The 27,706-nt window shown below is 39.0% G+C and overlaps 1 protein-coding gene across 2 annotated transcripts in view; it reads right to left on the minus strand.

Annotated features, from left to right (window-relative positions):
• Positions 1 to 27,706, minus strand: part of TENM1 (teneurin transmembrane protein 1) — a 735,430-nt gene that overhangs the window by 128,616 nt on the left and 579,108 nt on the right. For both annotated transcript variants that reach the window (XM_070604355.1, XM_070604354.1), the window contains 3 exons: positions 14,858 to 14,977; positions 8,989 to 9,250; positions 6,248 to 6,515 (listed from right to left, as the gene is read on the minus strand). In XM_070604355.1, coding sequence (XP_070460456.1) covers positions 6,248 to 6,515; positions 8,989 to 9,250; positions 14,858 to 14,977 — 650 coding nt within the window. The remainder of the gene's footprint in view (positions 1 to 6,247; positions 6,516 to 8,988; positions 9,251 to 14,857; positions 14,978 to 27,706) is intronic.

Consider the following 27,706-nt stretch of genomic DNA (forward strand, 5'->3'; position numbering starts at 1 on the left):
ACTAAAGCATCGTTCTCGGGGATGTTTTGTGTGCACAAAGCAACCGTAGCTTAGCACCTATTACTATTAATGTTCTCCTGTTTCCCTCTAACACAATTTACACAGACTCCTATGCGTCGTGAACCTTTAGGAAGTCTAGTTCTCCCTGAAACACCACTCTTTCTTGCCAAACTACTGTACTAAATAATTATGCAATTGTTGTTGCCAATAACCTTGAAGAAAAATAGAATTGTTTATAGCAGTGCTACTAAAGGCAGATGGCTGATTTCCTGAACTTCCAGGACTTCAAACCGCTGCAATTTAATTTAATTAAAATGAAGACCAGGCAGAATGCATCATTACATATTGATAATGTATGCGGACACAGGCGGACATAGGGAATTACTTTGACAAAATTCATATAATGGATGCAGATCAGAGCCCCTGAACAAGCCAGTTTGTCAAATTAAATAAGCCGTCTCTAGAATTTTAACAACATCGTGAACTTAACAATAATGATTTTTTTTTTTTTGCATTATTTTGCAAGCAGCAGAGTTGGGAAAGAAACTAAATAATATACAATGATTTCCAGACATCACACCTTATTTAGTGCCAGAGAATAAAGTCTTAAGGCCAAATTATTTCAAATGCTCACATGGAGTTTTCAGCAGGGGAGTCTTGTCTGTGTATCAGACAACAAAATCCTACGTCAGATGAACTAGTGATTGTGGTTTTTGTACTGCAGCCCTGCAGGTGGTTTTACTCTTCTTCCACTTGATCAATATTGTACTTGGATTGATCAATTTTATCAGTTGCCATTGATACTTCTCCAAGGAAGTAGTTTACACAACCTCTGCTGGTAATTTATTCACTTTGGTATTACACCTCCAGTTGCAAAGTCTGTTTCATTACAAAAAAATGGTGAAAAATGGTGGGATATCCTAGGATCTCAAGCACCCTTTTTCTCATTTTGGTTGTCTCTCAACAATCTATTCTTCTTTGGCAACACTCTAGCCCTTAGAGATCATACCAGTTCCCCACAGCTGAGCTATGTGGGAAACAAGAATCCCACATCTCAACTTAGATATTCGCCATCACTTCAATCTCAGCCTGTTTAACTCTGACCTCCTCTTTCTCTATCACCCAGAAATGGGGGGGCAGAGGTTCGTATTTAAGTGGCATGGGGAGGAAGAAGAGTGGGAGACCTTTCCAGCCATAGTTTTAACCAAAATCCTTGCAATAACTCAGACTGTATGAACACTGGTCAAGGTTTGCTTCCTATTGCTGTTGTAACAAATTACCACAAACTTAAAGGCTTCAAACAAGACAGATTTATCATCTTACAGTTAAGGAGGTCAGAAGTCTGAAATGGGTCTCACTGAACTAAAATCAAGGTGGCAGCAGGCCAGAGACTCTAAGGGAAAATCCATTTCCCTGACTTTTCCAGCTTCTAGAGGCCCACATTCTTTGCTTCCTGGCTCTCTTCCCCCATCTTCAAAGCCAGCAATGTCGCATCTTGCTGTGCCTTTCTTTGATAGTTATATTTTCCTCTAACTCTGACCTTCCCTTCTGCCTCTCTCTTCCACTTTTAAGGAATCTCGCGATGACATTGGGCCCACCCAGATAATCCAGGATAATCATCCCATCTCAAGGTCAGCTATTTGTAACCTTACTTATCTTTTGCCATGTAACAGAATATGTTCACAAGTTCCAGGGACGAACATCTTTGAAGCGGGTGGTGGCTATTCTTCTGCCTACCAAAAGGCTACACTAAGCTTTCTGAATCTGAAGCAAACCTGAGAAGTGTCACATATAGCACCATTGTTAATATCTGGTGCAAAATTTAGTCTCTTTCGTCTCACATCCATTAAGTGATTATAAAATATGGCTAGGAGTACAACTAAATGCTTTCTTCTTTGTTTGTTTAGATTCATTTGTATCTATTAAGGTATGAGCTCAATGGTAACATCCCTTTGTTCCCATTCATTCATCACCTGAACAATTTATTGCCCGTTGTATTCTGAAGGTGCTCACAATCCATCTTCAGAGAAGTAGATTCTCCAAGTTATTCTACCACCTGTTCTAATGCTTTACCACTGTCAAGAAAGTTCTCTGACTCTCCATGGAGATGGTAATGGGGACTAGGTAGCAAATAAAATCCCTTTAACCATGATTAAGATATCAGGGACATTTCCTACAAGGAGAGTAATCCATATTCCATCTTAGGTACCACACTTAAAATTATTTTGGCTCTTTTCCTTGGGATCCTTGCCAGTTTTCTTTTGCTACCCCACAAAAATCTGTCCCTTAAGTGCACATAAAACACCACGAGGAACATTTTTCTTCTTCTCTCTTTGGATATTTCTGAGTGGGTCAATTGTTTCTTGCTTTTATTACTGTTATTAGCTTTAAAAAGGAACCAACAACACATATTTTAGCATTTTAATTAAGGCCATATTATAGTCAGAATGTTTGAGGAAGTTTCAACCAGGAACATAATCGTAGAAATAGGAAGTAAACCAACACCCACAGGAAAACTATAGGAGTGCAGGCTTCATCACGGGGGTGTATACTAGAAAGTCTTTGCTTTTCTTCATGTTTGAGTTGTTTATTCAATCATCCATGGACATATTAGAAGCTAAGTCATTAAGAGTGCTTAACCACAAGGAGACAATTTTAGAATCTTTAGCACTAGAGGTATTTAAAAGGAAGAGATATAACATATTTAGACATAAAGTGAGGTTGATAAAATGGTGCAGCCACTGTGGAGAACAGTTTGGTGTTTCCTCCACAAGTCAAACAGAATTACCATATGACCCAACAATTCCACTTCCAGGTATATTCCTGAAAGAACTGAAAACAGATATCCAAAGAAATACTTGAATACAAGTGTTCATAGCAGCACTATCCACAATAGCCAAAAGGTGGAAACAACTCAAACATCCACTGGTTGATGAATGGACAAACAAAATGTCGTGTATTCACACAATACAATATTATTCAGTCATAAAAAGGAACGAAGTACTGATACACGCTATGACATGAATGAACTTTGGAAACACTATGCCGTGTGAAAGAAGCCAGATACAAAAGACCACATATCGTATGACTCTATTTGTTTAAAATATTCAGAATAGGTAAATCCATGGAGATAGAAAGTAGATTGGTGGTTTCCAGGGCCTGGAGGGGAGGAGGAGTGAAGAGCGACTGTTAGCGGGGTTACTTTGTGGGGTGATGATGAAAACGTTCTGGAATTAGATGTTGGCGATGGTTGTATAACCCTGTAAAAGTACTAAAACCCACTGAATTATATACTTTAAGTGGGTGAACTTTATGGCATGTGAATTATATCTCAATAAAGCTGTTATTTAAAAAAAAAGTAAGATTGAATTGCATTTATGTGAACCTTAGCAAGAAATGACTACAAGATACCGTCCTGGTCAGTTCTTCATCAGAATATTGGGTAAATTGTTAAGTGTCACGACTTAAGAAAAAAGTAAAAAAAAACTCCCAAAACAAAAAACTAACAGTTTGGCAGGGGTTCTAAGGAGGGTCACAAAGAATTGGAAAACAAAGTCCTATGGAGAACTGTTAAAGGAATTTTAGATTATTCTAGTGAAGCAAAGGCTCTAGGATAATATCCTAGAGAAGAGAATACGAGGCTTTGAACACGCATCAATCAGGGCCCCAGCCGGACTCAGATGTCACACTCACAAGTATTCACTGCAGAGAACTGAATGAAGGAGCTATTTACAGAGGCATGAGCAGGGTTAAGGGAATTGACAAGGATGATGACCCACCCAGGGACTGGCAACACTGGGAAGCCTTCCTGGCTTGCAGGGGCAAGGCGAGGGAAGGATGATACAGAAGGCCAGAGAGAGATTTGGGGATTTGGGGGGGCTACTTGACAGAAGCGGCCACCTTCTAATGTAGTCACCGCCAGGACTGCAGTGAAGCAGGGAGAGGGATAAACACCCTGACCTCTTTTTCACTCCACGCTGCAGACTCTGGATAGTGCCACCCATTGACCAAATCAAAAGGGAAGCCAGATAGCAAAGGAGTCCAGGCAATGCGGCCCAGAAGCCAGGCTCTCAGAGCACAGAGAAGGACAGGGAAGAGATTGTGTGTGGGGCAGGGCAGGCAGGGAGGGCAAATGGAGAATAACTAACATAGAGGGCCTATCTGTTATATTATACCCACAGCTCCCTTCTTAGAGAAGCTGAGGCAATGAACACCCGCATGGGCTCCATGCTTTATACCTTGTGATCCCAATACACTGTTGACAGCAAAATTGAAAAAAACAATACCAATAGCCAACATTTGTTGAGTGCTTACCATGAGTGAAGCACTTTACATTACTCACATCATTTAATCCTCATATCATAATAACCTAGGAGTAACCTTCTCTTTATGACACCCATTTTATAGATGGAGAAACTGTGGAAGTTGGAGATTAAGTAATTTACCTGATGTTGCACAGCTAGTAAATAGAGAGGGGATGATCTGAACCCTAGGAGGGAGTCTGACTCCACAGTTGTTCTCTCAACCACTACACTCACTGGAATAGGGATTGCGCAGGACTCCACAGGCTGACCAGCAACCTCGGTGGTAGTCAGTCTAACGGTAAAGCTCTGCCTTATAGGAGTGTTCTCTACTGTATGGTGACTGGCTGACACAATCTGATATTCTCTTTATGAGGAATCTGAATGCAAGATACAGAGCAAATCACCAGGCTGTGGGGTTTGAAGAGCTGAGAGTAAAGGAGGGTAGTTAGTATGGCAGGAGAAGTGATGAGCTTAGTTATCAATATGGCGGAGTCACCATTGTGGGAAGCAGTGGACTCTTGCTGCAGAGGGGGCAACTAGAGCCATGGCTAAGTTGACAGAGCCGATGCTGGCTTTTTAGAACTATGAGGTATCTTGGGCAAGGCTGCAGTTTGGTGAGGCTTCCTTGTGAGGCTGCCGATGCCTTTTCTTGTTCTTTCTTACTTTCCCATGTGTCTTTACAATAATTCCCCACTAATTGAGGAAATCTGAACTGCTGTATGTTTCTTGTATTCTAATAAAGTTCAACAGAGATGAATTAATTATTTAAATATATGAATGTCTCCTTGGAAAAGAAGAGTCACCCAGTCTTTTTTTTTCCCCGCTCTATATATTTTCCTCTGGAAAGAAAGAGAAGAAATTGATACACTGTAGTCTAAGAAATATAGGTCAGTTATATGGAAGTGGTATCATGATAGACACTTCCAAGGGACGATATGAAAACATCTCCTCTAGAGAACTTTAAAAATAGTCTTCGCATCTGTCCAAGGGTGGTTTCCATGAGGTACCGCCTGAAGGGACAAGAACCAATGGCTGCCAGCTGCGGTTCCACAGACCTGTGTCAGGTCCCTTAGGAAGTTTTTGCTGTTTCCTACAGAGTGAGAGAAAGAGACAGTGGGGTGTGTGTGTATGTGTGTGTGTGTGTGTGTCTGTCTGTCTGTGTGTCAGTATTAGACTGCTTACTGTTATTTCTCAAGACAGACTATTCCTTTTTTTAGTGTTAAAGTACCCCTCCTTTATGAAATTATGGTAGCGGCAGGCAATAGTAGATTGTAGGGGTTTTTTTCCTTTTTAAAATATTCTTACTTGGCAAAATAAAAAGTTGGCAAAGCTGTCTCAGTCTCATTTTCTAAAAATGTCATTTGTCTGAAAGAATTAAATATCTGAAAACTATAGGCCCGAAGGACCTCTTAAGGTCCCTGCTATCTATAAGATTCTAGGTTTTAAGCCTTGAGATAACAGAAAATCAAAAGGACTAGGGAGGCAGGGTGATTTTTTTATTTAACCTACCAAAGTAACAAGTTAATGGAGTTTAACCATCTTAGACATAAAAGATAATAAGTGCAGATCCTTATAAGTTAAAATTTTGTAGTTTCTAAGTGGAAATGACAGCCTAAATGTCAAATCCAAAAACATGGCCCAAAGAACGCCACACCAAAGGTCACAGTTAGAAGGCAATATTCAGCTCTGGAGACAGTTACAAGTCAGATAGTGCATGATTCCACTGGCATGCAGTCACCGTGAAAGGGGAACTAAAATCATTCTGAAGCAAAAATGTGTCAAAAGGGAAATCTAAACAGGCGCAAAGGGAATGTTTAAAAATGCCGTAGATCCTTTAAATAGAAGAAAATCCCTAATTATTCCAAATACAAATTAATATGCAGCTAGTACTTTCTGTTTTGTGAACAGAATACTGCTGTTTACATAGAATTGTTTCAACATACCCAAAGCCTCTGCCAGGCCCCAAACCTTCTGTCCGTAGATGTCGGTCTTGTTCCAAGCAAATGTGTAGACGAGATTAACTGCAGCAGGAAACCACTTCTGTGTGAGTCGCCCTTCCACAGCTACTGTGAGGTGTACTTTTATCATCCCCATGGGAATGGTTGAATGTGTCAGAAGGATCCGTAGCAGGGTTTTATACCCGGGGGTGCGGCTGCTCAGGTAACTTAGCCTCACAAAGCTGGAAGGAATGGGGATCTCCTCCTGTACAACCTGAAAGAAAAAAAGCCAAATTGGCTCTTACCAATGTTTACAGGTAGATGAGGATACTGCATGCTTTGTTGTCTTAGAAACACACCAAAGGAGAGAGCTTAAAGGGATCTATAGATGGCAAGTCAATTGTTCTAGAATCTTTGTGAGGCTGCGTGACCATAGGTTTCAAATTTTGTACCGAATCTGCAGAGGGACAAGACATCCAGCCAGCCCTGAGGACTGCTCTCCTTTTTTCCCTGCCAGGAAAGACTGTGAAAAGAACAACTTCAGTTTTTCAGCAGTGTTTCAAAAATTGCTTACTAGAAGTTGGAAAAGATCACACTGCTGAATGTCAAGCATTTCAGCGCTATGGGCTCTTTAAGGAATCTTTTTCTTATATATACATACACAAAATCTTGTTTTGTGTATTGTCATATATCACAAAACCATTGCTGTAATCCTCATTCAGGCTAGGTTTTCTAAGAGGAAGGACTCCGGAAGCAGGCCCAGCAAGTGATATTTTATGACAGAGATTATGGATTTTCTAGAATTAATCTTTACTGATGCCATCAAACTTGTCTTCTTTGGAGGTTTGGAATGACACCAAGGGCCAAATTTTTAATCAAATTTTGCTTACATATTTCTCTGTGCCTGGATATACCAATAGATGCGAGCAAGTTTTTCCAAGTTGGCACTTGTGACTGAGAAGCAAATAACTCCCATTAACTCCTCTGCAAATTCTATACTAAACGTTTGTCCCAGAGTGAAAATACTACTTGGCTTCTTTAATTAATTGCTATTATGTATTTGTTTATCAGTGCAGACGGAGTTAAACAACCAAAAGTGGTCACTTAAACTAAATCTTGTGTTCTGTGCCTTTCAACTTCAACTTTCAAAATACAGCTGAAGAAAGAGTCCATCCTGTTCAATACATTTAAGGTGACATGGATAGTGTGGATATTTTTGAGCCTTCATTCATTTCTAGCTCAAAACGTCTTTTCTTCCTTTTCCAAACTAGTACACATAGTAGAACTGACTGTCAAACATCTGGCATTTCATATTGTCATTCTTCTCTTTCTGAGGGCAGGGATCCCTTTTGTCTATTTTTTGCCCATTTTTTCTCACTCTACATTAGCTATTTGATACCAAAGCTGCACATAGGCCCTGTGTTTCTAGATAACGGCAGAAGTACAATGGTGAAGGATAGCACGACATTTACAACCTTAGAATTTAATTTCTCTACGGAAACGTGCAATCCTAGATCAGTTTGAAAACTTTCGTGTTGAAAGAGAGCCATACTTCCTAATGACATCTGTGAAGGGATTGGTGTACTAGGCAAATGTACTCAAATACTGTCTTGTTTTTTCTTCGTTTCTAAGGAAAAACAATGGAAAAGACAGAAATAGCAACTCATCAAACTCCTTTTCCTGCAGAGCACTATTTTTTTTGTGAGCCTTTCATAAGTGGTACCCTCTGGGCACTGCTAATAGTTGGTGAGGATGCTGTGATAGAAGAAAAAACAATTCAGTCTTGGAATGTCTATTTACCTGTTCTTCATTTTTTTTTTGCTGAGGAAGGTTCGTCCTGAGCTAACATCCATGCCAGTCTTCCTCTGTTTTTCAGTATGTGGGCTGCCAGCACAGCATGGTTGCTAACTGAGCAGTGTAGGTCCATGCCTGGGAACCGGACCCAGGCCACTGAAGCAGAGCATGCTGAACTCAACTACTAGGCCACTGGGGCTGGCCCTTACCTCTTCTTGAGTATACTTCTTGAGTTCTGGATTTGTACATCTATGAGTCCATTTTGGTGGCTTTCACATTTAACTATCATTAAAACGTTTCTATAATGTGGTAAGAGAATTGTACTATGGATGTTTAAATGGCTTAATATTTAAATGAAAATATTAAGTGCTCAATAAAGAAAAATTCTCAGGGATCTGAAAATATTAAGGTTCAAAAATATGTCTTCCTCCGACTATAAGGCTTGAACGCTCAAAAGCAAAGCTTTAAGCAAAACCCATAGGCTTGAAAACTCCCTTTACTAAACACAGCTAACCAAGAGGAGTTGTCATGACTTCTAAGAACAATGACAATAGATGCAAACTAGACAATGGAAGAAAATTAGATTTCTTAAGAAGGTTTAATTTCAGAACAACAAATGGTCCCACCTCATTGATTATACTGTTATCACTATTTAGCCAGCTAGCTTTGTTCTTTAGAGCAGAGTGTTCACTAGGTCAAGGTTTGGGGTTTAATTCTCATGACAGCTACTTCATCTCGCTTTGTCTCATGGCCACAGATAGTGCCCGACAGCCCTGGCCAATCACCTTGCAAATGTGTGCCAGAGAGACTATATTTGAAGATTTCTCTTGACAAATGAAGGGCAGCACATTATAGGGCTGGCAGTACTACTAGAAAAAGGAATCTAGCCATTATACGTTGTTGACCACCCCAGGATATGATGATTTTATGCATTCAAAGGCCAATGTACCTACCTGCAGCTCAGGGACAATAGTTCCCCTCTCTGGACAGGACCCTCCAAATGATGTGAGTGGTGAAGGAAGCACAATAGGGTTTGGGCTGATAAAGTTGGAGATATCGCAGGATGGTGGGTCTGATACAACTCTCTGCATGGTTACCTTCTCCACCACAATAAATTGATTCCAAGGCAACCAGAGTGTCCTTTTCTCAGATAGGAAAGGTGATCGGTCAAAGATTAAGATGACAGAGATACCGCCGATGGCTACGAGGTCAAAGCTGAGAAAGAAAAATATAAGATAGTTTCAACCAAATAAACAACCAAAAAAATTAAAGATAAAAAACAGGTAATTTACTGCCCTTTCCCTCATTCGGGAGTCAACTGTATCCATTCGTATTCTCTATTTTATAAGTTTCCTCTAGCTAAATATTCATTCCATGGGTGACTTATTTTCACTATCCAGTAAACTTATAAGAAAACATTTCATATCGCCAGTTGATAGTCACCCAGAATTTGTAAACCAATTTTAATACTATCTTAAACAAAATGACAGTATGTATTTCTGTAAAGCCAAATCTGACATCACTGTTCCCCCTCATGCTAGAGATAACAAGATGACCATTTAACATTCAGTAGCATCTTTAATATAATGCATTATTCATCCTCAAAAAAATTCCTATAATGTAACTCAAGAAAAGTAAGGAGCCAAAAGGTTAAATATCTTGTTCACGGTCACAAACATAGTGTCAGAAATCTGATGGTGTTTTTGAGATGGCATTTGGAGAAAGATACCAGCAGAGGAAAATAGTTCAGTGAAATTTGCTTGAACAATACCATGCCTGAACCCCCCACATCTGGCTACCTCCTTTGGCTCCTGATTCTACTTGAACCTGAGATTTAGGATTTCTGGTTCCCTCTAGAATGTCTCTTGGTTTCCTTTTGAAAGACAGCCTGTGATGGACCCTGTCCATCTCTGCCGACAGCTCCTTTCATATCTTTGACAAAGCAAGTCTACCTCTCCTGGAAGCCAACTCTGTCCATCACTTGATGTGGTTTCTGACATGACCCTTACACTGGAGCATAACAGACTCAGATTTCAGTCCATTCTGTACTAGATGGTTCTACATTACTTCTAAGTATAATGATGTCTTTGAGATAATGTACTTGAAAGCATTCAAGAAGTATAAAATACTATATAAAAGTAAGATAATGATAAATTATTATCATTATATCTTGCAAATGGATAAAGGGCAATATGATGCTCCTTAATATTCAAAGCTTAATCCACAGGAGAGAGACGTAAGCATTCCCTGCATTAAAAAAGATCTTTCTGTAAAACACTTTTTCAATGATAAGACGCCCTGATAGAGAATCAGACTTAATTATATCACCACTCCCTTCACATGACATTTATTATATTATTATTGTATTATCAATCGTGTCTTGTTGCTGAAATCATCCAGATAAAGATAAATGGACAGTAACAGAGGATGGCTAATACTGTATTTTTTATTGTTGCTCTTTCAGTCAAGTAGCTGTAATATTAAGGCAGTTTCCAAAAAGAGGATTTGAAGAAATGCATTAGCTCTAGAAAATAATCTAGGTTTGAACTAAAAAAAGAAAACCCAAACGGCTTACGGTTTAAGACAGAGAGGCTGAATTCATAATACAGGAACAGTTTAAGGCAAGCATAGTGGGGAAAATCCTACATTACTTGTCAGGAGACCTTTCCTCTAGTTCACATTCTATGTTGATTTAACTCTGTGTCCTTGGGCAAGTTTATTTGCTTCACCGAAACCTCAGCTCTTGACTCCTTAAAATTGAAGTACTTATTTATTCGAAAACAAAAACAAATGCAAACACAAAAATAAAATAAACGATCCAAACAAGAACCTGGGAATTATTCTCTACTTCTAGAAGGATTAAGCAGATAGGGCAGGATTCTTGCTTTGTAGAAAGAATGTGGTTTTTGCTTCATCCACACCTGGGTTTGAATCCCAGCTCTGCCACGTTAACTTTGTGTCTCTGGGCTAGTTATTTAACTTCCACGAGCTTCAGCTTCCTCATTAGTAAAATTGGGCTAATATGATCTATCACTTAGCTACTATTGTAAGTGAGTAAATGAAATAAAGACTCAAGGGTGAAGCACATAGTAGGGACTCAATAAATGTTAGCTTTCTTCTCAAATCCAGTCCATCGCCCTGTTAAATTTACAGATGTTTTCTCTTAGAGTTCAAATGAACTCTAGGCCAGCATTTGATTATCTCCATAAGCAGATACTGATTTTTAAATTCTCCTTGGAACTTCCCTTAGGCTTCCTGTGATGGTTAGTTTTATTTGTCAACTTGGCTAGGCTATAGTACCCAGTTATTCAGTCAAACACTAATCTAGGCACTGCTGAGGAGGTATTTTGTAGTCATGGTTAATATCTACAATTAGTTGACTTTAAGTAAAAAAGATTACCCATGATAATGTGGAAGAATCTAATCCAATTAGTTGAAAGAACTTAAGAGTAAAACTGAAGTTCGTCTCAAGGCTGCAGAGATGGAAACAACTCCTTTCCAAGAGAGTCCAGTCTGTCAGCCTACCCCATGGTTTTTGGACTTGCAAATCCCCACATCACATAAAGCAATTCCTTGAAGTCTCCTTCTCTCCCTCTGCTTCACTCTCTGTCTCTGTCTGTCTGTCTGTCTCTATGCATACATGTAAGGTATACACACACACTGGTTCTGTTTCTCTGGAGAACACTGACTGACACATTTCTCCTCTTCCCACCTAGCTGTTATATACAGTAAACACTATGTGGTTGACTCATTAATTGCCAGGGAGGTGGCTCTGTAGCCAAAAATCCGTCTAAACCATTCCAATGCCAAATAGAATGCTGTCTGAGTGATTAATCCTTTGGGATTTCCCCCACCACAAATGATCTCCGTTGGCACGGGTCATTAAGAACAGGTTATAAAGTCATATGATAGTGAGTATAAAAGACCCCAGGGAGAGGGCACATTTGTTTGGACACTGTAGTCAATCCATAATAGGTCAGACCAGTCCTATCCACAGGTGGAAGACTATTGAAACCTATGCAAATGTTATGTCTGCCTTACGGTATCTAGAAATGAACAAACTCTTACCTTGAGGGGAATCAGTGGGAATCCTTTCTTCATCTTCCAAAGTCTTCCTAACAAAGTTCTTGAGACCTTTAATGGTTCTCAAGAATCTTCTAAGAAGATCAATGCTTCACCTGTTTTGCTTACGACCAGCTGAACTATTTATTAATAATTCTCTTTTAACACTTTACTGAGCACATGTTATATATCTAAATTGAAGGTGGTAAATCATAGAAGATAAGAGCCAGATTACTTGGGTTCAAATTTTGGGTTGTACCTTTATTAGCTGTGTTCATTTGAATAAGTTTTCTCAACTGCCAAATGAGGAGGGTGATAATAATAATACCTATCTCATAAAGTTGTGAGGAGGAAACAGAATGGTATTTATGAAAACGTCTGGCATACAGCAAATACTCAGATATATTCGTTTTCCCTTAGAAATGCCTTTTTGTCTTTTCTGCTACTCTGGTCTCTCCCAATCTGCGTATCTAATTTCTTCTTACTTTTAGAGGATCCCGTCTTCCACTCCCATCCTTCCTCTGCTTCTTATACATCATTTTGGTCCCCTGACCTAGACTTTTCCTGGTTCTCTAGGGAAAGTTGTCAATTAACTTGTGCAAATGGATGGACCCACATAACATATTTGCATTTAACAGGGACTTTGAGAGAGTCAATAGCTTAATCCAAAACAGTGACACCATTGATGGGAACTACAGGGGTGGGCGACAGACTGGTGGGATTGAGATTCGGAGACAGAGGGCCTTAGAGCTTCTTGCATATCATCCTCTGTCTACCAGGTATGTAAACGCTAATCTCAGCCATTCTATAATATTTTTGCCCTCAGGTGTAGTTTCCTTTTGATATCCTACTTTTGAAATATATTTAATCTGAGGTAGCAACAAGCAGAAACATAGAAATGGACATTCTCATCACATTGTCACTTTATGTCTAAGAGATGACAGTGGGACAGTTTGGTTGGCACTTAGGGCACATCTTTTGAATGCTTATACCCTACGTGGAGCCTGAGGGGAGAGTTATTGCCAAAGGGGCCTCTGGCTAGCATCTGTCATCTATACAAACCTAGTTCTCACAGTGAGCTCAGCAGAGGAGGGTCTTGGCATTTTACTTAAAACTAAAAACAAAAATAACAACAAAAATTGTCCCCTTTTAATGTTTTCTGTAACCTGAAAACAGAAATTTTTAGACTTTTTAGATATTAAGTTTCTTTTAGGTTCTTTTGTGAATATCAAATAATTCACCAAAAGCTTTATACACAAGCTAGAAAAAAACTGAGGGCCCATGAATTCTCCATGAGAAGTCAAATGTCCCTGAGGATATATTCTATTTAAAGAAACAATTCATTTCTCAATTTCTGGCTCATGGTTGAACACGCTGGTGAGGGAGAGGCTAGTTTTGTGTACCAGTTACTGGTGAGTGAACTACCAAAATTCCATCATTCGATTTAATTGAGAGAAAGATCCATTTCAATTAGTAGAGAGCTCTGATTATGGAATATTTGAATGGAAATGTAGTTTTTACTTCTTATATATACAAGCAAGTGTGTGTGTGTGTGTGTGTGTGTGTGTGTGTGTGTGTGTGTATACCTGCACCCAGAGTAGTTCTGTTGAGTTTGTTATAATGAACAGGCAGCTAGTTAATAATTAGCAATATCATTTACATACAAATCATTCATATGATTTACCAAAGTCTTAAAAACAGTTTGTTTCCATAAGTTGGTTAAAATTCTTCCTTGTTGTCTTCTTTAACTAATTTTTATAAGCATTTTTTAGGCAGGCAGTTGAAAAAATAAATTCAGCATAGCTCAAGTTGAACGGTTAACAATTCTGAAGTGGTTAGGACTAATAAGGTTTGATTGTAGGTCCTTGAAATGAGATAGTCTCTCACACTGTGATAAAGCACCAAGCCAACAGGTCTCTTTGTGTAAGTATGGAAGCAGCATGTTATGAGTAGGACATTTTAAGGGTAGCCACCTGGAGACTAGGGCTCCTCAAGGCTATTATTACAATGTTCCTGAGATTGATAAATAGGTACATTTAAGCTGGACACCTGGGCCTATTGACTCAAATATTCTGAACAAATGTCTTCCTAAATGACAGCAACAAAAATATTTCTATGAGCAAATCCTTTTCCAGGATGAAAAGATTTTACTTAGTAGTCTTGCTTCCCAGGTCTCAGAGAACCGTGAGAAGCCCTTAGAAAGCAGCCTGGTAGTCGGTGCTTAAGGTTAACACACTGTGGCTATACAGACACTACAGGGCAATGGTTATGCTGGCCTTGCCTGTCAATGAGGTGCAGCCATTGGTAAAGTAGGCAGTCTAGGGAGGACACATTGACAAAGAGTGTTAATGTAGGTGAATTCTCTACTTTTGGAAAAAACCTTTTCGACACCTTCATTTCTGAAATATTTTGAGGCTATCATGGAAGAACAGCCTAAGTGTTCCACGGCTCTCTCTTTATTACCTACACAATCTCACCGAATTTTGAAGATGGATTTACGAAAGGAATTAGATGAAGGCTAGAAAACTTACCACATGGCCAAGGTTTCAAGAAGACTTGAGAGTAATAGCGGAGGGTTAGAAGAGAAATTTGGTTTGATTTAGATGGGGAATAGAGGAGATAAATATCACCAATGACTTTTCTAGATATAGCTAGAAGAAAGATGGGCTTACAAACAATGTATCATCCAAGTCCTGGTTTGACACATGACTAGAAGTCAGTATTTGGCCCTCATAATAATCAGAAGCAATACTGACATACCTTCCATCTTGTCGGCTGATGGTAAACCCATAATCACTGTGATGCAGGAAACTAACATTCACCCCTACCAGAGGGGTTCCATCTACGGCCACCACTTGGCCTCGAATCACACAAGCACGCCTGCAACAAAGATCAAAGGCAAATATAAAAGCATGCTGAAACTAGATTCTAGAAGCCAAGATGGAGAAACTTTGGAAAACACAGCCAAGTATAACAAAGAAAACAATAATTTCACCAGCCAGTAGTAACTACTGACATTTTGGGGTGGATATGTTTGTCTTTTTCACCCATCAAAACTGGGATTATACTTAGCATAGTTCTGTATCCTGATATTTTTAAGTTAACAGTATATTATTCACATTGTCCAATGTAATTAGAAATTCCTTAATATATCATTTTATTATTATATAATATAGCCTTAAACAGTATTCCTTAACTTGTTTAATCAATTCTTTATTTTAAGACATTTAGTTGTTTCTTAATTTTTTCTGCATTGGATTTCTTATTATTTCCTTGAGACATAGTCCTAGTTGTAGAAGGATATTTTTTGCTTATTAAAATCAATTACATTAGTTAATACATAAATATATTGTAGATATGACTAAAGTCCCTGCTGACCACCTCTCTCCCAGTTCCGGGTTTTCTTCCCAGAGGGAATCAGCAATATCATTTTGTTGTGAGCATACTGTATTCTTTTACATACATAGGTATGAACATTTTTAAGGCTTTTGATACATATTGCCAAATTGCTTTTTCTGGGAAAACAATAAAAAAAGTAGACTTAGTTGGGTTAATTTTAAAGAGTTAAAGTCTTCAAAAGAGATATGATCCCTGACTATAGTATCTTCTTTCTCTTGCCTAATTGAAATAAAATATTTCAGTAGATTTTCCTTTGAAACAAAGGAGTGTCATCCTTGCCAAAGAATGGGATTCCATTAAACTAGCCCCTAAACAGGACTCTCTCCCTGGGGCATAGTCCATTAAAAGGTGTATACTTTCAGCTCCAGCCTCGCCAACAAGTTGTAACAAATTTCAGGAGCTTGGCAGTGTAGAAGAGTGCCCAGGGGCCAATCTCAAGCAAAGATTTTTCACTGGTCTGCTGTTATTGGGGGCAGTGGGGTGGGAGTGGGGCAGGTAGGAGAGTGCGGGTGGGAAGAGTTTTTCGCCAGAGTCCAATCCTAATCTTGGCATCCCTGAGCGCTAGAATGCACATTTTATGGTTGAAGCTGGTAGGGTTGAGGAAGGTTGGGCAAGGTCAATGATTTTTCCTAGAGCAGCGATGTTGTTTTTTTCACCAAGTGAGATGCAGGGTATCCAAGGAAGCTCAATGTTGGATTAAATAGGTCCACGTTATTTGGGCAAACACCACTTTACAAAGTAACCATAATAATTCCACTCTGGCATTATACGTTCTTGGAACAGAATCAGTAAGTCAAGGCAACATATCTAAAGGCTCTTGGCCACAAAGATCATTTGAGAGAGAAAAGAAAAATCTCTGAAAAAGCAAAAGATAGTTACCAGCCCAAGTTTGCTTTATATGTTATAGCTAATAAGCTCCACTACTAAACTCTATTGCAATCAGAGGAACTGAATATAAATTATGCCAGTAGGATTTATCTTGCATTACCTAAGGCCTGTCCCCAACACAAACTACAAGCCTTTAAGTATTACATAAAGGTAAGCGAGTATAATTGTTGCTATTAGTGTTTTTGTATATAGAGCTCTCAGACCAACATTTCTAGTTCTGATATGGATCAGTGGCTTTCTTCTTTCCAATGAGCTGCACATTTCATGAATTCTGTAAATCACGGTTCTGAGTGGCATGCAAATGACATACTGGCATTTGCTTTGCCTTGTCTGATTCCCTCAGTCTCTTTTGGGGAGATTTTAAAATTCCATTTGTTTTAATAGAGAAGACACGTATTTGAAAGTCACTGAATTCTGAATTTTGAACTAATCCTGACAGATCTGGTCCCAGGTTCTAAGTCCAATGTAACAAGAAACGAAATAAAATGATGTCTCTAGTTTCACACGGTAAACTTTTGAAGGTCTTTACAAAGCAAAACTTGACAAGCTGGGTATAGATTAAGTAGAAACAAGTTGGGAAAACCTCCTGCAAACTATATAGGGATTGGAGCCAGAGGGGCTGAGAAGACTGTGTTAGCGAGGTTGAATCATTTAAAAATCCGTTAAATATTGCTTCCTGAGCCCTAAGTGCTGATGGCTTTTTTGGGGGTGTGGTGGGCGATGATTTGGAACTTGCCAAGGCTCTACCAGTTAACAAGGTGGCCTTTGCAACAATACTGCCTACCTGGGTGGTTGCTGATTCCCTATTGGCAAGACAATTCTACACTCACTCATTTTATTTGTTCACATTAATCTAGACATTGTGTCTTCTCACAGCTGTACTAGGCTCAATTATTTTTGTTTTTATTTTGTCAGGCCTAGTTGGCATTATTTGCTCATATTTTATGACAGACACAGACCTGTCTCTTCTCTTTGCTTCTCTTTTGTTTTCTATACAGCTTATATTTATGAAGGATCCAGGCTGGTGAGTGAAAGTCTCATAAAAGTCATCATTATTCTATGCATTTCTCTTGCATTCCTCTCTTCCTTCATTCTGTATCTCATTCTGAGTAGACTTGTCTTTTGACTCTTCTGCTTTTTAATATTCCTCATATTTTATGAAGCACACAGATTTGGGTGATAACGACTCATCAAAGTCATCATTATTCAAGACATTGTCTACCTGTTCTTCTTCTCATTCATTTCACTCTTCATCATTCATAAATAATGTGCAGACTTGTCTTTCAACTCCCTGCTTTTTTTATTCCTCATATTTTATGATCCACACCAACTTACAGCAGATGATAAAGCCCCATAAAACTTATTATTCTACATTTATCAGCATTGAACTCTCTTTGTAATGTATTAGACTTTAAATGTTCTAAGATTCCCTGTATCTTGCTGCATTTGCTCCCATTATTTACACACTCCATGTCATCCATTTTTCACAAGAATAACTCCTAGCTCCTCTTATTCCTGGATTATTAGTACTTACTATAATCTTTGACCAACATCAGTCATCCTGCGTCAGTGTAAGTTGTCTAAATTTTGGGATAGTATTAAAGTATTTTTCTTTAATTTGCAGTAATCTTGATTGGCACTGCCCGCAGAAACCTAGGGAAAAATCTTCTCTGGCAAACTCTCCATTTCTTTTAGCTCTTGAATCTACTCGCTTCCTTAGGCGACTCCAGCTCCAGATGGCCCTTAGGGAGACTTCATATATATTCTTGGCAAGTATGGTGACTGTGCTACTTCGTTCCGCTCAACTGCCATTTTGTGCACTCCCAGCTTCTAAACACAATTTTCTTCCTAATTGTGGATGGTAGATTCGTATCTGCTTTATTTTTTCTGATTCACACGGCCACTAGAATGGAGTTTCTCCCCAATTTATATAATCTGTTTTGATTATGCTTCTCACATCCAAGGCAGCCTGTATAATTCATCTTTTTCCTAGGTGAGATCCTTGTTGAAGCCGTGCGGTGTGTATGGTGGGGTCTGTCTCTGGTAGTACCACAATCCTACTTTCTGTGCTTTTCGTCATTCTCATTGTGGTGCCTCCCTGTTTCCTCTCCCAGAGAGTCTCCAGCTTCTTCAAATCACCATCTAAATAAGGCAGTCAGGGTTGGCCTGTCTTTGGCCTGTTTTGGGGAAATATCATGAACTCTTACATTTTTGCCACATCCAAACTACCATCAATCTGAGTCCTAATCCTTCAAGGACCTGTCATTTTCTGAAACTTTTTCAATTAAATAATATACAGAACTCTTCTGAACCTTTCAAACTAGACATTAGAAGCTACTGTCTGGACTGTCATGAAGCGGGTCCTGCACATGTGTACAGCAGTATGTGCCCAGTGTGACTATCTTTTGTGTTGGTTGTGTGTGTGTGTATGTTCGTGTACTCTCAATGGCAGGTACTGCATGCTTTCCATCTTTGCCTGGGGCTCTCCATCTTTGATTCACAGACATGGATGCGATGCTTTGCTTTCTTCAATCTTTAAAAACAAGAGCCTCTCTCCGCTGTTGTGGGTTAGAGCAAGAGAACCTGAACTTAGATGGACATGTCCAATGTGACTTTAAAAACATGTATAGGGAAGAACACCCCTCACAAGCGTCTCTTTTCCTCTTCTCTGGAGAATACAGGTTGCTGCCAAGCTGTCTATCTGCTGTCACTATGCTAAAGCAGCAAGCCCAAAGGAATTGCTTCTCCCTTTAACTAAATGCTGAATCTTCCAGGTGTTTGGAGCTTGGTCTGAAGAACAGGGCATCTTGGGAAATGCAAGTCAGAATATACTTTACCAAGGGCCTTATTTAACTAACAAGCTGCTTGTTAGACAGTTCTGATGCAAAAGGTCTAATTCATTCTGTATTTGCTGTTTGCATGGCACAGTCAAATTATCCCTAGCCTTCAATAGACTCTTGGTTCCATTCTCCTCTTCCCTTATTTATTGTGTTTTGTCTTCGGTGTCAAATTTTCAATATTCATTCAACACCTCAGGCAAAACATTAACCTCAAGCACAAAAAGTTGGTTTGAAAAACAAGGCTGAAAACTAAATTGCTGAAAGAAGATGTAATTTACTGCATTGTATTTCTGATTAAAATCTTTCATAAGGAAAATGAGGCTCAGAGCTAGGGAAGTTATAACTATTTGCTTTTGTTGCTAACAGGAGCATAAGCAACCTTTGAAGGGTAACATTCAAAATCAAGGACCTGGCCAGCAGGGGATCCAGCCGCAGGTGGGCAGCTTAGGTTGTTTTCTCCCTAAGAACAGATGAAATCCTTTCCACAGCTGACAGCTCTAGTCAAGAGAGAGCATTGAGAAGGACTGAGAAGGGAGAGGCTTTGTGAATCCTCTGCTCACTAGTATTGGAATCCTGCCCCGTAAATTCCTCTATGAGTCATTATCAGTTGGTTCAAGTCTCTAAGGGACAGAAACCTGCTGCGTATGAGGTGTGGTTCGATGGTTCTCCTGACATCTCCATGGACCTATTATACCGTAAAATTCTATAGTTGTAGATTGTGTCATTTGGGCTAAAGCGCTGCTGCTTCTGGAGGCCCTATTGGAATGCAAATACATCTGAGTGGCTGGGATAAAGGGTTTATGGTGTCCTCTTATCCACTGCCATCACTCAGTGAATAAAGGACCTTCTCTTTACAGTGTAATTTTGGGACTGTGGAATTTCCTCAGTCCTCTTTGGTACTCCTCTCATATAGACCAGAGGTTCTCAAACTTGATCATGCATCAGAATCCCCTGGAGGGCTTGTTAAAATACAGACTGCTGGGCCCACTCCCAGAGTTTCTGATTCACAGGTCTGGAGTAAGGCCCAAGAATTTGCATTTCTAACAAGTTCACCAGTGGTGCTGATGCTGCTGGTCTAAAGACTGAACTTTGAGAACCACTGCTTTAGGGAAAGCAAGACTAGCACATACTCAGCCAATTATGGTGTATGAACTCCTGAGAAGGGAGGCAGTGGGCATAAACCATGTAACGGCAGGCAAGCTACCAAGTGGTTGAGAATCTTACCATTATGAAATGTGAGGCATGAATTTTTAACTCTTCCATATAAACCTCTGGAAAAGGGTTTGCAAAACTGTAGTTTGGGGAGTTATATTGAAACTGTCATGACAGAGTGGTGGTTGGCCTACAAGATGAACGGTAGGGCCCCTTCAAATCCAGAGATTATAAAATGGAAAAACATGTTTTAACATGATTTATCTGTCCCAAATAAGTGTCACTTTCTTCCCCACTCCTATTATTCTCATTAGACAGTGCTCATATCCACATTATGGCAATTGTCATAGCCTGTCTTGGATGAGAATTATAGGTCCGTCTTTCCTATTAGTCACTCCAGGGCAAGAACTGTGTGATTTTCCTCTCTGCGTCCTTCCCAGTGTCTGGTGTATACAGCCCGTGCTCAAGAAAGCTTCATCGAATTTCAAATCAAATATTTTTATATGAAGTTGTAAGATACTTGCGACCTACCCTCATGGCACTGCTTCAAAGGTTTTGGAGACTACTTTGAGGTTGCTGCGTGCCAGATGCCTTACAGTTCATTTATTAAGAAGCCAGCATTCTGGATTGTGCATTATGACTTTCTCATCCTGGGAGTTTTGTTTGATAATTGACTACTTCAGGGAATTAAATAGTACCCCTGTGATTGGGAAGAATGAATGAATAGTCCTCCTCAAATGCCTAATTTATGAACACTAACCCCATTATTCTTTTATATATTACCATGTAATTATGATCTGGTATTTCATAATTTAAATACATTTGAGGGTTCTAATATTCAGATATTTTGGGGGTTTTCCACACAACACATGCTGGTTTTTTGATATATGTTATCTAAGCTGGCACAGCACCATGAAAACATTTAATGTTATAGCATAAACCTGTTTTCATGTTCTGAAAATGCGAATGCAGTGAATGTTCATATGCAAACCCAATAAAATCTCATTAGTTTTTACTTAAATAGAGCAGGCCGATTTAATCCTACTCAGTTGGTCACTACCCCAAATAAATAATACCTACCAAATGGGTAACATTAATAGCATCTGGGAGCATTACCCATCAACATTCTAGGACTTTGGGAAAGGTGGTGCTATTGAAAATGCAGATAGCTTTTTAAGCAGAATTATTTTCCTCATGGCTAGTGATGTTTCAAGTAAAACAAAATGGGGGCACTCACCCTGAGGTAGGGTGGCCATTTTCCCATCTGCCCTGGTAATTGCTTGTCAAAAGTAGGCTTGCTTTGGATGCCTGAGATCCCCAAAGTAATGGGAAAAAGATCAAGTGTTTTGAAGCAATAAGAAAACTGACGACACAGTCACATTTTCAGGACTGCCTAAGTGCCAGTCTGCTTCATTTAGACACATGATTATTTTTGTCCAGAATTTGAATCCTGAAATATTTGTCCTGTAAGCCCTTGCAACTCTTGAATAGTCTCAACTTATGATTATTATTTTGGTTTGTTTTCTGCCTGTTCTATCCATGACTCAAATGGTTTATCTTTGTAATCAGCCTTATGGGGTTTTATTAACCTCATTAACCTTTCCTGTCACTTCTCTGTGAATCTGCTTTTCAAATAATGGATAGTCATTAAATATAGGGAAAGTCTGTCTTGTTGGTTGTAGCCTGGCTGTGGATTACTCTTCCCTCCACGGAGGAAAAAGTGTGGCCCAGCTCTATCCACACTAGGTCTAGCTCTGGCTTGCTAGTAATCACCGTTTTGACTTTTCCTAAGAAAGAGAATTACTCTTGGCCTCATTTGTTCCTCATGGAAAGTGAGAACAACAGCTCTTCCCTGTGATATCCTTAGTCACCTCACGAAGATGCCATAACAGTAAAATAACCCAGTAAAATGACCGCATTTTGAACTAGATCTTTCAAATTATATTCTATTATGTGCCCTGATATTTATTAAATGTACATGTTATATACAAATATATATATATTTGTACAAGTAAAATATTTATTAAGCATTGACTATGAGTCAGGTGCTATGCAGGGCACTTTCCTTATGTTATTTCATCTAATATTAATATAACCCTGAGTAGGTACAACTATTAGCCCTGTTTTAAAAATGATGAAACGGATTCCAGATTCAGAGATATTAAAAAGAATCGCTCAAGTTAACACGGCTAGTAAGCTGTAGAGTGGAGGAGGTTTTTTCACCTGGACTCTAAAGGTCTTTCGACTTTTTGAGCTGTACCGCAGATCTTTCTTAAGATGCAAAAAATGTGGCTACAAATGAAAAGAAAGTGTTCACCTACCAAGATGGTGCTATCCATAGGACATCGTTACCTGTAGACATTTACCAACTGCTGAGTACTTTCTCTGTGCAGGTGTGTGGTGGAGCTGAGCTACAACATGTCATTCCTTCTTTCTCTTCAAACTTGCATTTACTCTGCCCTCTCTCGGGGCAAATTTAGATGATAGAACCAGATAGAGACACTGCGAGATGATAGTGTGGCTAAGAGGTAGGTAATAAGGATTTGAGCCTTTTGAATTTTGATCCTAATTGAGTAGTAAGATAGATAAAATATTAGAAGATACGTATTCACTCTGAGATAAGCTGTAGATAGCTACAGGTATTACAGATTACAATTATTAAGCATCTCAGAACATCTGAGTTTCAGAATATCACAAATAACCAATGGAACAGCTTTTTGAAGATTTGTGCTCTGATTTCTTTTTATTCTTCTTTTCCCAAGAGCATTTGCAAAGAAGTGAAAGTCACACCTTCTTTCTTTTTGGTACCTTTAGGTGTTGACTGCTGATTTCAGGAGCTAGTCAGCAGTATAAATCTTGGAACCTTCATCACTTTGTAATTTTTTAAATGTGTCTTGAACATGTGTTTCCTGAACTTTAGCATTAGACAAAATAGTTGTCTGAAAATCAGGAGATCCTGTCTTCACACACGTAACACCTTTCATATAAACGAGATCAAAGTGCTTTATTAGCAAGTAGCAACAATCTTAGTTCCCACTTGGGACAACAACTACAGAGGAGATAAGCAAAGGAGGTTGCTCAGGAAAAGCAACAAGGGAAGATGAGTAGAATCACAAGGAAGCATGGCCAACCCAAACCACACTTGGATTGCTTTTCTAAATGTAGGCAGGTCACGTGCAGTGCCTTCCTTTAGAAAGAAAGGTCAACACAAGATAGGTTTGCGGATGCTGATGCCTTAGGAAGAGCCTCCCCTAGTCCTTAGTTTGTTCAATTTATGCAACAATTGTTGCATTGTGTGTTTAACAACCCCTGGTTGTGTACCTGATATAATGTTTTACACATTCCTCGATTAAAAATACACAAAAATCTGCCATTAGCAAATAGACTCGGAGGTCCTAAACTAACAGATTCATGAAAAAGTTAAACACAAAGCATATGGATTCAAATTTGTACCTCAGCAAAATTATGAATGATTATGTTATACACCTTCTAGGGGTTACTTGTACATAGGCAAAGCTGAATGTGAATTGAATACTGTAATAACATTGTATTTCTCTGTAAATATTCTAAAATGTAAGCTTTTCTCACCTCTTCTTTTTCATAATTCCAAATTAGTAAGAGGTTTCTATATATTTGTTCTCTTTTGAGTTCAACAATAATTGATGAAGGTCTGCTATTTGTTTTTTTTTTCTTTTTTATGACTAAATGGTCTAGGGTTGTTGCTGATTTCTCTTTCTAGAGGCTATTCAGCTCGCCTGAGCTATTTAAATTTGTTCAGTGTACTCCTGGAGGACAGGCATCCCAGCCATTTATCAGTAAAACCTAGTACAGTAACCAGTAGGTAGTAATTCCTTGAGGAAGGTTTGTTTGACCTTTATATTTCACACAATACTGCAGAATCTTCATTCAGTGGGCCCCTAAAAGTCACCGCCAGGCTCCAGCTTGTGTGACAATCTATTGCGTAAGGGTCTAGGTGGCAGGAAACATCTAACAGATAGATAAATGCCAAGATCATCTAACATATAAATGCTAGGAGGTCTCTGCTGTAGTGTCACCTCCCCAGACAGTCTTTCCTGGCCCACTCTGTCTAAATGGCCACTCTCTGTCCCTAACCTTTTTTAAAATCTCACTTGACAGTACTCATACCTATGTGACATTTACCTTTTTCATTATTATCAGTCTTCTTCACTAGACTGTATGGGGAAGGCACTTTATCTGCTGTAGCCCAGAGCCTAGGACAGTGCCAATCACTGAATGAATAAATGAACCAAGTAAACATTGGATTGCTCATCAATCTTAAGAGTGAAATGATCAACCTTCCACAATATGGATTATCTTGAATGAAACTCTAGGATCTAGTTATAAAAGACGCCAATGTGTGGTTAATGGGAAGTTTTTCATTGTAGTAAGTGGGAATTTATTTGATGATTGTTTTTTCCCTTGAATTCATCTATTTAATACAAACACTTTAAATTGTAGAAAAAATTATTTATAGCCTCAAATGTCAAAGGATGAAACTTCTTGCAAATAGTTAAGCTGCTCACTGTGCAAATAAGCTTTGTATTTTTCTGGCAAGTCATCAATAGCCTCCTGTGTGTGTCAATTTTAGCAGCTCTTCATGCTCACTTGTGTCAATTAGTCCCATCTCTGAGTTATTGCTGAAAACTTCCAGGTCAGTCTCACTTCTGTAATTGTTTAATGACTTTGCCTCATTTGCTAGGATACCTCTTGTCTTACATCCATTTAGGTTACCTATCTGCTCCATCAAAGCAGTTGAATTCGAGATCACTGAGTTGATGAAATTCAAGCTCCCTTAGAAACCTGATGTTCCATAATCCACAGAACTTGTTGCAATTTGTAATTGATTTAATTATTTTTGTGTTCACTTGATGTTTTGACTGCCTCCACCACTAGAGTGTAAGGGAAATTCTGTGAATAAGGGGACTGTGATTGTTATGTTTACCTCCATCTACATAGTTCCTGGCACAGAATGGGTACTCAAAAAATATTTGCTAAGTGGATGAATACACATCCTCACCCCTTTTTAAAAAATGAGATGATATCGAGATATTATGTTACATTAGAGATGGCAGAGGACTTTACTATCTCTTCTAAGGAATTTAAAGTCCTCAGTTACTCTGGAAATACTAATATTCCAACAAAATACATATTTTTAAAAAACAGTAATTGGTACCTGTCAAGTATGGTTATTCTTATGTCTTACTCTATATTCACGATCAGCAGCTTCTGCAGCAATGACCATATTTCTGCAACCTTCCCCTTAACCCAAGTCTTGATTCAATAACTCATTTTTCCATTCACCGGATTTCAAATGGTATAAATTCCCAGCTCAACTAAGTGAGAAAGGCATGTTTTATTAAACAAGTTATGATAAGTAATGATGGCTGTTACCAGGTAGCATGAATAATCAGGAGCATGATTCAAGATTTCATTATCAAGTGGGGTATAGTAAAGAAGGAGGAAGGCTTGGGTAAGTAAAGAGTTTGCTAAAAATGCCATACTCGAGGCATTTGTAGTATCTCAATTCATTTTGGGGCACTTGTCTGTGGTTTTCTCATGACACCGAATAATGACGCAGGCCAAAGTGAGCCAGTTAACAGCAATTATCCTACTGACTTCCTGATACTGCTCCTTATTTTCTAATTTTTTCTTGTCTCTGAATTTTCATTATCCAGCCCACTGAACGCAGAGAGAATTATTGATGCTTATATAAAGTTACAAATGATGTCAATCATGGACAGGCTCTGACAGTGGTAGAATGTCTGATAAGTTAAAAAAAAGAGTAATTAGTTTGCTACTGTTATATAATCACTTCGTCTTTTATAAATTTGTTCCTGTGCTATTTGGAGAACAGTCATCTTACCTTTAGGCTCTGCATTTGGGAATTGACTTATTTGGTCCTAATATCATCTGTGTGTTCTAGGTAACCAAAACAAGTTTTTCATTAGCAAATATGAGAAAAGCACTTCCGTGTCACTACAACTAAGCCACTCACTCATTCACTCATTTTTCATCTACTTCCTGCCAGGTGCCAGTTGTGATTTCTAGTTCCTGTTCACCTTCTTTTTCTTTTTAAACCAACATACTACAGGTTCAGAAGTTAAGTAAAAAGATAAGATTAGATTTTTAAAGACTCTCAGGGAAATAGATCAGAAAGAAAAAAAACACTTGAGGTCTTTCCAAGGAAGGCTATAGAAGCTGTGTAGTCCAGAGGTTACAAATTCAAATGCCAGCAGGGCCAGGCATGAAATGGAAAGTGAGGGAAGTGAGCCAGGTGTAAGGGAGACAATGCATGGTGAGGTAGAGAGGCACGTCATATCCCATCCAGAGGGGCAGCTGGCCCAACTTTGATCCAGACGACCTCTGCCATGCCCGTGGGCCCAGAGATGCCAAACTTGGTAAATTTTCTAGAGAAGGAAGATATTCCAATTTTTATATGACAGCTCCTAATTTCTAAATGTTGGGCCAAACAAAATACATGTGTGGGCTGATATTAAGCAATCTCTGTTGTAGCCGCTTGACACGGATTGATGTGGGGATCAGCCTCTCATGGCTACAAAACAGACAGATGAGTTTGGCCAGACCTTGCTGTCAGCGGTTGCACTAACCCTCATAGGATTTTGTGTTTTAAATGCACTTCTCCATTAGCGATGGCGAGTGAAATGTCTGGCTTTGCAAATTACTGCTGTCGTTTAGTTTAATGTACTCTTGTTTTTACATATTTATAAAAACCTTTTACATTATTAATAGTGATTAAATGCTTAGACACTGAAGATCAATAATGCTTCTGTTCACCTATTTACATTATTAAAAAGTAATAAGTCATACAGGGCATGTAGAATATGTCGTTTGCTTTGTAGTCATGTTTGGAGTAGATTGAAAATAAGAAAGAAACAGGCTATAGGGTAAAATGTATTTAGAAAAAAACAGTAACTGAGTTGGGCTTGCTAGGGGCTCCACCAAAGGCAGGTTGCATGTTCACAGTGACATTACACCATCATGGGGCACAGGAGGCACACATTCCATGTGCCCTCACATGCCAGTGCAGCAAACTCATAACAAGAAAGGGTAGTCTCCCTTGGATGCACAAGGATGAACAGTTATTTAACCTTTATGTGTCCTTGCAACAGCTGGTCACTTGCATGCCATCTTTAGCTCCAAAGGCTCCTGTTGGTGGCAACACTCAGCAGCAACTCATCTGTGTGGGTCACATTTTGCCAGTAGGCAAATGAACCTGTTGGTAATGCTTTCTTCATCTGCCTACCCATCTATCTCTCAAGTATGTGGCAAAAGCGAAAAAGCAGATTGT

The sequence above is a fragment of the Equus przewalskii genome, chromosome X (assembly GCF_037783145.1).
Source record: "Equus przewalskii isolate Varuska chromosome X, EquPr2, whole genome shotgun sequence".
In the NCBI taxonomy this organism is placed as follows: domain Eukaryota; kingdom Metazoa; phylum Chordata; class Mammalia; order Perissodactyla; family Equidae; genus Equus; species Equus przewalskii.